At 34.3% G+C, this 11,154-nt stretch overlaps 1 protein-coding gene across 1 annotated transcript; it reads right to left on the bottom strand.

The window, feature by feature from the left end:
• On the bottom strand, positions 1-1,421 carry LOC133678449 (LOB domain-containing protein 40-like). Its single transcript, XM_062100743.1, has 2 exons — positions 973-1,421; positions 1-866 (listed from the first exon to the last, which is right to left on the bottom strand). Exons 1-2 carry the CDS (start codon positions 1,286-1,288, stop codon positions 361-363), a joined length of 822 nt encoding a protein of 273 aa, XP_061956727.1. The 5' UTR covers positions 1,289-1,421; the 3' UTR covers positions 1-360.
• Between the last annotated feature and the right edge of the window lie 9,733 nt (positions 1,422-11,154).

Raw genomic sequence — 11,154 nt, 5'->3', positions numbered from 1 at the left:
TAGTGTAAAACGGCTTTAATTTTATTTTTTGAGAAAGGATTTTGGTTCATACATTGTAATAATATGGATATTTCACAATCAATTTTGTTCCATGTGACATTGCAAATCAAACCAATCAATATATCCCTGCACAACCCACTATCAATTCTTCAACCACATGAACCAATCATTAACTACTTGTGTAATGATTTCTCGAACTAATTAATATTATAGCTAGCTTTTTTTTTTTTGTACGCTTTAATGCATCATCCGTGAGCAACCGGTCTTTCAGTATTTACCCCCCACCAAAAAAAAAAAACTGTGTCGACCTCCCGAGCCATCATAGTTAGGAATCATCGCCTTGAATCCCCTTGTTCTTGATCAATAATGACCCAAGGTCAAGTCTAAATCCAAACCACTTCCTTCGGCTGGCTCATCAAGCTTAGAAGCCTCTACAGTCTCCACAGACCCCATACTGTCAGTTTCCTCATTGTCAGACCCCAAACTAGGACGCCAACTCAACACAGAGTCAGGACTCACTGACCGCAATCCATCAAATCCAATCATGAACTCGAAACATGTGTGCTCAGCCTCAGTCCTGCTCGACTTCCGCTTTGAAGTTGATCGATTGAATTGACGCTTGGACTTGACTTTACGGGGCTGATCAGATGCAGACCAGTCCTCCTCTCTTGACACGTGGCGCGTATCAGAGGCGCCTAGTGTAAGCTGATCAGTTGATGCAATTTGAGTGATCGGCTCGCCTTTCAGAACGGCTTCCACGGCGGCTTGACATTGCTGCCATGACCCGGCGCTTAACAACCCGACTGATCCCGAAACTGGATTCACAATCCGCCCACATGCCTCGTATAATAAGGACTTAAACGTATCTGTAATAGCAATTAGAATCGCTAATTAATTATTGTTCAAAAAAGGGCATCTCCGAGATTCAAAAAAAAAAAAAAAAGGAAAGAGCGATATGGAATTGATGGTTACCTGGACGGAGATGCTGAGGGCAAGCATTGATGAGGTTCATGAGTCCAGCACGACCGTAGAATTTAGCGAGGAAGAGGGTGGCATTGGCTTGGGAATCGGGAGTTTCGATCCATTGAAGGCAAGGTTTTATACTACAATTATCACCACAGCCCTTGCGAAGGATTCTGCAACCATTACAACTCATCCGCATGGTGTACTCAGTTCGGAAAGAAATTGAGAAATGACGAGAGAGTGAAGGAGATGAATTGAGAAATCCGATAAGAAGAAGGATAATTCTATGTGGGAGTGATGAAAAAGAAAGGGCTGAAAAGGGCATCTTATAATCATGGGAAGGCGTGTGGTATTTCGTACAGAAGTCGTTGAGGCGCAGCGGTTTCCAAGAAAACAGGCAAAAATCCTATTCATGGTGTTGGAGAGAAAACAGAATCTTGGAAACCTGGTTTTCTTACTTGGGAAAAAGCCTCTGATATCGCTCCAGCTCTCTGGGTTTCCTTTTACGATCTTGCCCCTCGTTACAGTATTCTCTTGTAACACGTTGTTGTTCGGGAATCAAACGTCTCGTAGAAAAACCAGCTCTGGCGGATTGTCCTGCTAGTCAAATAAGATGATTTTCTTAATTTTTTATTCATTCAATTCAAATTTTCAAATTATTATCCAGAATAATTTAACCATCTGAATATATATATATATATATATATATATATATATATATATATGAGCTCAATGAACATAGTCTGTGTTTTAAACAATAATTTAGTTTCAACTAACATAAAATTAATTTATAGTTAGAAATATTTATTGTCATAAATAAAAAAAGTCATTACATGAATCTATAAATAATTAATTATTAACTTGTTCATATAAATAAATAGATAATAACCTCTCACTCCATGGTAAGTTAGGCCAAAACATTTTTTTTAATGTAAAAAAAAGAATGTTCAAGCCACGTCAAACTTTTTGATAATATTATTAAATTTAAATTTTAAAAAAATTATTTTAATGTGACTCAATCATTTAGCATATTTAAAGCAACTTGAATAACTAATATATTTTAGCTTTTTAAACAAATTTCAATGTAATATTTATTTTTAATATTGAAACGATAAATTGATCATAATTAATTTTGCATCCTATCTCATGAACTTCACTGAATTTAATAAAATAATAATAAAAAAATGATATTATTAGACAACATACGATATTTTTATACAATCTCTTTATTTGTTTTTTAATTAGGTGATATTAAAGATATTTAATGTTTTTTTAATATTGATGATGTGGAAATATATGATATCCATGAATAAATTGTATAATGATATCAAACATGGGAACGAAAATAGAAAATAAAAACTTATAAGATAATGGACTACTAGTTTCATTTATAATTCTCGTTTTTATTTTTGTTTTCAAAATACTAAAAAAAAATATAAAACTTGTTTTTTTTTAATTTTTGTCTTGTGATTTTCCAAAATCTTTAAAATTAAAATAATATGGTTTTTGAAATTGTAATAATGATCATTAGTTTTATCATTGTTTTTTTTTTTTGTTAAAAAAAATAAAAAGATAAACAAGGTTTTTTTAATACAATATACATTTATTTAGTTTCTCAGCTAGTTTTTTTTTGTCTTGTGCGCTTCTTAGCAGGTAATGTTGTCAATAAATTGTAGTATTGTTTACAATATTGGATTCAAAAAGTATCAAAATCTTAATCGAGCTAGTAGATTTTGTACCCTATATAATAAAATTTATAGTTTATTTTATTGGCAAGAAAAAAATATTAATTAAGTAGCATATAAACTTTCAATGTCGCTCTTACTTTGTCAAACCTTAAGCTTTTAGAAAAAAACATAAACTTTTTAGCATTTCAAACTTTTATTATTTTGTTGAGTTTCTAGGCAACTTTGGCTTCCATGACTCAGATTGATCAGATACCTTATCTTATGTAGAGTGTACTAAGGGTGATATGTCCTCCCTATACATAACTAGTCCCCTTATCTAGACTTTGAATACTAGTTAGAGTTTCTAGTGATCAAAATAGTAGGTGGCAATTTCAAATCTTTTTAATTGATAAAAAAATAAAAATTTCCTGTTCTTTTCACCCGCACCCGAGAACTCTATTTAAGATAACAATCACCGCGACATCGCACATGTATAACATACACCATGTCAATGTTGAAAATGTAAGCCTTTAAAATTATTTAAAAAAATAATTAGTCTAGGTTATTGTGTAAATTGACTTGATGATACCCCTTATCGTTAAAATAAAAAACATACACTAGGATGAAGTGATGGATTTCCTCTAAAACTAAAACAAAACAAAAATTCTAAAAGATATTTATTACACATATAATTGTTTTTTTCAATATAAGGATATGATAAAATAAGATATATAACAATTTTGAAAGGTAAGAATATATGTTGTAAAAAAATTAACTATAAACAAATCATACCAAAAACTCTTGACAATAAATCTAATTGGTGTTGTATAAAATTATATGCGTGGATTAATGTTATTTTTATGATATCATTGCATTAAAATAATAAAAAAGATGACATTATTAGATAATATCATTGCATTAAATGTTATTTTTATACTATCTCTTTATTTGTATTTTAATTAGGTGATGCTAAAGATATTTAATGTTTTTTTTATTATTATTACATAACTTGTGATCCTTACCAAAAGCACCCAGCGTCTTTGCCCACAACTCACTAAGACATCCACTACAGTGACCCACGGGGCTCTCCACTGAAATCACTATTAAGCAAACCTTCTACTTTGTCAACCCAAACCTGGTTGTCTAGATCTTCCCATTCTTTTCTTCTACCAACTTCAGGGGTCTTTAGGTGAACCACGAAAAATTATTAAAGACAGACCTTTTTGTTTCGATGTGGCTAACCATCTAGATATACAACAACTGCATGCAGCATCTCATTGCTCCTTTTCCGGTCTTCCTACAATGGTTAAGTGTCACGATGGTTTCAGCTAAATTAAAAAAAGCCACTGGATTGATTTGTGTATTCTCATACTCTACATAAGCAGCAGCGGCCTCCAAACTCACTACATTCGTCTGGCCTGGGAACAACACAAGGCCAAATATACTCTCTTTCTGATCCTGACCTTTTTTTTTAGTTCAATTTCTAACATCCTCCACTTCAGACCGGTATCATTCTTTTCCAAAAACTTTTCCAAGTTGGCAATTCTGAGCAGTTTTGACAGTTCGGGGGTGATCTTGTCAAATCTCAAAGGAAAATAAATCCTATACAAATTGTTTGGAAACTCAGTCAACATCCTATATTCCTTCATAGTGGGACATAGGTTTATGTTTCCAAAATAAAAACACCAGTAGTCTGGATCCCAAAAATGAACTAAGGCTCGCATAGTTGTGCTTAAACTTCTACCCTTGCGATTTCTACCAAACGTCTATATTTCCTAAAAAACGCATCCTCATCCACATTCTGAAAGTGAGTCGTTAACTTGGTCACCTCATTCATAATGCAATTCAGGTTCTTGATTGGTGACAACTTCTTAGCATCGCTTCTAAGGCAGTCTCCTTCAGTCAATTGTGACATTTCAGAATTTTTTTCGTATTCTATGATGGAAAATTTAGTAATGATGGCCATTTCATTCACAAGTCCTTGGAAAAATACCTTTAGGTTTAGACTTGTTTTGATGCAAAAGAGATTATGGAGCATATAACCTAAAGGTAGGTTCTAGTTCCTTTATGTGAGATATAGGATATGTTTACTACTTGGTCTCTAAAAGGGGTCTATTGTTGTCCCAGTGATTGCCCTCGTGGAGGCAATATGGGGGCTTGTAGGCAATGAGATGACACATGTACCAACTATTACCAGTCTAAGCACTCAGTGAAGAGTTGGGGTTTACACAAACTTAAACCTTGACTAACAGTCGTAAAGTAAGCTGCTAGTCCCCCACTTAACTTAAAGTTTGTGTGTGCTCTCAATAATCCAAGTATGTGATGCATGAGACAATTCTATATAATGCATGAACAATATGTGTAAAAATATTTAAAGCATATACGCATGAGACAGTTCTATATTTAACAATAAACACACGAAAACAAAAACAAATCAGACAAAAACAAAGCTTAGTCCACAAGGTCCCCAGTGGAGTCGCCATTCTGTTGCACGTGAGCGACGTCGCGATGATCGTCCACCCTCAAATGTATGGATATATATATTTGGTAAATATAGGGAGACAAGGAATTCTTTGTCTCTTAGCAGTGAGAAATGGTGTGGGAGTCGCCACCTAGTATTTTGGTCACTAGAAACCCTAACTGGTCTCAGAGATCGGCCCTGGGGACTGGTTGCGTAAAGGGAAGGTATTAGCACCCCAAATACGCCCTACCTAAGGTAAGCTGCATTGTTTATTTGTCTGATAAAATGTTATGGTGTTGATGTTCTCTAATCCCATCAGTTTTTTAGGATAAGTCTGTTCTGATAAACGAAATCTACGGTGCTTTAAAAACCTATTTTTTTATCTCGTAAACCGTGGAGTAAAAAAATTTAAATGACCTCGATTATAATCAAGGCTTCTTTCAAGGATTTGTGCGGATTTATTATTCCTAGAAAATTATTTTGGATATTTACCACTCCGGGTTTCTTTATCCAAATATTAACAGTGAATAATAATAAATTATTCCCCATAATATTTTGGATATTTGTCCTTTAAGGATTTCTTTATCCAAACATTATCGGTGAATAATAGATGAATTCCCCAAAATAAAATTTTTATATTTTTTGGAATATTGGCCAATATCCTTTGGAGTTTTACAAACATGTTGTAAAATCCAGAAATGCAAGAAAAATGATTTTTGTTGTGTTTAAAAAATCCATGCGAAAACACATTTTCAAAACTTCAAATATTTGTTTTTTATATAAAAAAACATAAAAACAATGTTAGGGTATTGGCCGTATGCAGGAAAACAAAACATTTTATATTTTATATTTTTTTTGATGTCTCGACGAAAACCGGGTATTTTCATACTGGACTTGTATCTTTACCATATAAGAAATACAAGCAGATATTGATAAACAATGCATCAACAAACTTTCAGAAAATCACATATTTAAATAATTCTTTTAAAGAAAATTTTCCGAACGGGCCAGACCCGGCCCAAAAGGAAAATGGGCCGAAATCAACCCAAAAATAAAATGGGCCAACTTTCTACGGGGCTGGACTCAGCTCAGCCCAAAACCACTTGACTGGTTACTGTTCACTGTACACACAGTGCAGGTGAACAGTAACCCGTTAATTAATTAGCCGGTTACTGTGCACACAGTAACCGGGTAATTATTTCCTTGCTTGTAGAACGTGCATCGTGCACGTTCTGCATGCAAGAAGATGAACAGTAAAGAGAGATAAGGGTCAGAGGGCTGACCTGTGGTGGCTCTGAAGGCGGTGCTGCTGGCTGTTGCTGACCGGAGGATGACCGGGAGGGTGGTCGGCCTTTCTTCCTTTCTTCTCTGCTATTTTCTTCTTCAGCTCTGTTCTCCCATGTTTCCTTTGCTTCTTCTGTCAACCATGTTTTTCCTTCTCTGCAGCGGCTTGGCGGAGGTGCTGGTGGTGGAGAGGAAACCAATGATGCCTCCCGGTGGTTGTGAAGGTGGCAGTGGCTGGGAAGTCCAATGACAACAGCTATTTTCTTCTTCTTCTCCTACTGCTCGCGAGGCAGGCGCTCCCTTTTTCCTCAAGCAGCAGCGCCGGGTGGGAGGAAGGTGATGAACTAAGGTAGGATGGTGGTGGCGTTTGGCCATGCTGGTGCAGTTGGCGTGTTACTGCAGCTGCTCCTCCTACTGGTATTGCTGCTGCTGCTGGGATGGAGGAGATGATGATGGCGTTGGCAGCGTTGGTGCGGCTCCTGGTGTTGCCTCTGCTGCTCTTCCTCCTAGTGTTGTTGCTGGTGCTCTTCTCCTGGTGTTGCTGCTGCTGCTGGGATGGAGGAGATGATGAGGGTGTTGGCAGCACTGGTGCGGCTCCTAGTGTTGTTGCTGCTGTTGAGTTCGGGGAAGGCTGGTCTTAAGAGAAGCTGCTGGATCGTGTGGGAGAATCTGGTGGTGTTGGGAGGAAGTCGACGATGCCTCACAGTGGTCAGGAAGGTGGCGGTATGCTTCCAAACGGTGGAGGGAGAGAGTAGAGAGAGAGGTTACAGTTCTTCTCTTCCCCTCTGTTTTCCTCCTTTAACTGCCATTTTCTTTCGTTCAAAACTTTCCTCCTCTTTTAGTTTTCCAGCCCTCTCTCCCGTTTTCAAAAACTCTTCCCCCTTCCTCTCAAAAAAAAACCCCCATGTTGCAGCTGCTAATAACAGTATTTATAGGTGAAGGGGGAGCGGGGCAGCAGCATACGCATGGGGAGTAGGGGACACCGGGCCAGATCTTCAAGCAGGGGGCGTGGGGCTCTAAGTTTTGGGAGCAACATGCAGTCATTGCTTCTTGTTTTAAGGGGGCGTTGGGCTCTAGCACGCGGAAAGAGGAACAGTGTCAAAACGACACTGTTCAGTTTTTTTTTAATTTTATTTTATTTATGAGGGACCCAAAAATGGGTTACAACAGTAATAATGATTATTAGTTTTATCATTGTTCTTTAAAAAAAAAATAGAAAGATAAACATGCTTTTTTAATATGGTATATATGTATTTAGGTTCTCAGCTAGTTTGTTTTTTCTCGCGCTTTTTAATAGGCAATACCGTTAATAAATTGTAGTATTGTTTATGATATTAGATTAAGAAAGTATCAAAATCTTAATCGAGCTAGTAGATTTTGTACCTTGTATAATAAAATTTATAGTTCATTTTATTGGCAAGAAAAAATTATGAATTAAATAACATATAAAAATTCAATTTTTCTCTTACTTCGTGTCAAACCTTAAGTTTTTAGAAAAGAACATAAATTTTTTAGCACTTTAAACTCTATTATTTCTTTGAGTTTCTTGAACTTTTTAAAAGATATATAAATGGTTTAGGTAAGTTTTTATTATCTAAACTATTAAAAATCTATAATATTTTTCATGTATATTTTTTAATACTTAATTTTTTTAATTAAATTCAAGTAGATAGGAAGGCGTTTTTAAAATTATTTAAAAACTAATTTAATACGCCTTGCTATAAAAAAATTAATAGAAGGCTATTTAAGGCATAGAGATGCATGAAATTAAAAATATTGTGGAAAGGCAAAATGGTCCACAATCTGAAACGGCCCGGGAGCAGCAAAACGTGGAAACACATCCCTTGCTAACAGTGCTGGCGAGGCATCTAATAAAACATCCCACGCGCTAATTTCAATCGCCACGATGAACAGGCTACAATTATTGGAAAGATACGCGCCATCGAAGGCAGTGAGAGTGTGGTTGCTACAATTATTGGAAAGATACGCGCCATCGAAGGCAGTGAGAGTGTGGTTGCGGGTCTTAGGAAAAAACAAAGGAAAGCAACCGCCCTTGTTTGGTTTGTCAACTCCTGGTTTAGTGGAATCCGTACACTGGATTTATAAGAGGTAGATGGGAAATACATAACTGTGGGCGCCATTAGAAATTTAAATAGGACTCGCAGCCTCCGCTTTTGATGATAGTCTATGCCCTCACGTGCTTATTCAAAAAAAAAAAAAAAAATACTAACAATAATATTTACTTTCTTCCGTAGTTTGTAGACCCGATTTGGTTCGATTCGAGTTCTGAATTTTATTTGGATTGTTTGAATTGTTTTTTTATAAAAATTTAAAATGATATTGTTTTAGTAAAAAAATAAAAGTCAACGGGCTACAACTGAGTTTTTAACCGGGTCTTGCTAGGCACCGGGTCAACCTGTCGGGTCAGCCGGGTCACATCAAATTTTTTATTTCTCTGCTTTTTCTTCAATCCAGTTCGGTCCCAACTCCAAATCAACCCACCAAGCCAAACCAGGTTTTAAAATTATACTTTCTTTTTTAATTGACTCGCACCTCGATCATTCATGCCATGAAAAACATCTAATTCTTAAGAAAATTGTAAAGATTTTACAAAGTAAAAAGTTTGATGTATAAAACTATGATTTTAAGCTCTAAATTATATAAATAGCTTTTTAACACCCTCCTTTTTAAATCGATTTAATTATGTAGAAAATAGTTTAGAATTGAGCTCTAATTAAATTTAATTACTCCTGCATGTGGAAGTAAGTATTCTCTCTTGAACAATGTTATACGAAGAACATGCTCCAACCATGCTTTAGCTTCTCAAGCACTAGGTTTTTAGAGGATTTGTCATGAGATTAATTAGTCGCTTGATCTTCACTCTTACAAAACATCAACTCAATCTCACCATTTTTGCATATATCTGATCATAAGAAAATTGTGATATCTAATATTAATATGTTTGCTAACTGAAACTTGAATATTGCTAAAACAATATTGTCACAGTAGATTACTGTTGAATATTGCAGTTGATTAGCAAGAACATGAAGCAGCTGCCACAAACTCACAGCAGTGGATAAAAAACTCCATTCTTAGAAGTCCTTTTATGATCATCAAAATCACATACATAATCACTATTAGTAAAACCAAGAAAACCTGACTTTTCTTCCATTCTTATGAAGGATCACATACCCTTCAAGTAACAAAAGATTCTCTTAGTTACCCTTAGATGCATCTCAGTAGAATTCTCCAGATATTGACATGTATATCATGCTCATAGCATGATGCCAAGTTTTGTTGAAGCTGGGTATATCAGCTTGCTACTATCTACTTGAACTAAGTGTTGTCAACTCTCTTGCCATTAGGATCTTTACTCATTATTAATCCTTTCTTTGCTGAAGTTCTAATTGGATTATAGTTTAGCATATGAAACCTTTTCAGCATTTCCAAAACATATTTCTTTTGACATTAAAAATATAACAGTTGTTGATTATGCTACACTTTTGAAAGCATTGTTTGACAAAATATGCATCTATATGGCTTCGCGGTGCTTGTTTCAGTCCATAAAGTTTCTTTTTTTTAATATAGAAGTCTTCTTCACCTTGCCTTGTTGTACAAAGCCTAGAGGTTGGTCTATAAACACCTTGCAACTTGTTTAAACACTTTTTTATAATCAACACCATATTCTTATTTGTATCCCTTTACTATTAAATGTACATTTTTCTACCTCACTTTTCTCTTTTAATTTGGTTTTAAAAACCCACTTCACACCATTTTTTTTTTATTTTGATGGTATAATTAATAGATTTGATTTTATAAAAAAATATAGACAAACCTTGTGTTTACAAAAAATTAGTGAGAGTAGTGTCGTTGTTCTAATATTTTTTGTAGATAACATATTATTGTTATGAAACGACATATCTTTACTTCATTAGTAAAGTTTTGGTTGTCTAAGAATTTTTCCGTAAATTAATTGGGAAAAACAACCTATATATTGGATATAAAGATTTATAGAGATAGTTCTAAAAGGTTGCTAGATTATCTCAATCCATGCATATAAATTAGATGCTAAAATAGCTTAGCATAAAAGAATCTAAAATCAGATTTTTATCAATTTTACATGGAATACCTCCCTCCAAAGATATGTGTTATAAGATATAAATTCAGAAAAATATATATGATGAAAATAGCATTCTATATTTGGCTATAAGATTCATCAATAAAAAAGATAAACTAGAAGTTCAAAATTAACTTAAACCCTTAGCAACTTGGGGCAATTAATTGAGTCCAATTTTAGCTTTTTACATTTATCTAAATAAACCACTAAAAACACTTATTTTTTTTTCCATATGGAATAGATCCTAGAAGGTTATGAATTTCTTCAAAGTATATTAACGAATGATTTTTTGAGATTAATTTTTTATTTACATATAATTTGTTTATATCATATTAATATTTTATATTAAAGAGTTTCTGTTAGAGATTAAATTTTAATAAAGCTTTAATGTAAAAAATGATTGTACTCCATTTTTAATATGATGTCAAATATTTCAATTAACAATCATTTTAAACAAAATTACAACAATATTATCACATATAGATGTGACAAATGAATGCCAACTTCTCGAAGAAAGTAAGAAAGCCATGTTCTTTTAGCTGCATTAATGTTCAAGCCATAATATTCTGCTTCATCGTTCAATCTAGCAACTGTGAATTGTTCTTTGCAGTCCAATAAATTAAATTGGAAAGTAATATATATATATCAAGTGACCCAATTAG

This window comes from Populus nigra, chromosome 18 (genome assembly GCF_951802175.1).
Source record: "Populus nigra chromosome 18, ddPopNigr1.1, whole genome shotgun sequence".
Classification (NCBI taxonomy): domain Eukaryota; kingdom Viridiplantae; phylum Streptophyta; class Magnoliopsida; order Malpighiales; family Salicaceae; genus Populus; species Populus nigra.
Note: the sequence above shows the minus strand (reverse complement) of the source record. Positions and strands in the feature narration are given on the sequence as shown.

Bases quoted from the DNA above. Each gene is read 5' to 3' on its own strand.
- LOC133678449 (XM_062100743.1), bottom strand. From the start codon at position 1,288: ATGCCCTTTTCAGCCCTTTCTTTTTCATCACTCCCACATAGAATTATC. The intron at 867-972 runs GTAACCATCAAT...TTGCTATTACAG, and splicing joins CCCTCAGCATCTCCGTCCAG to ATACGTTTAAGTCCTTATTA.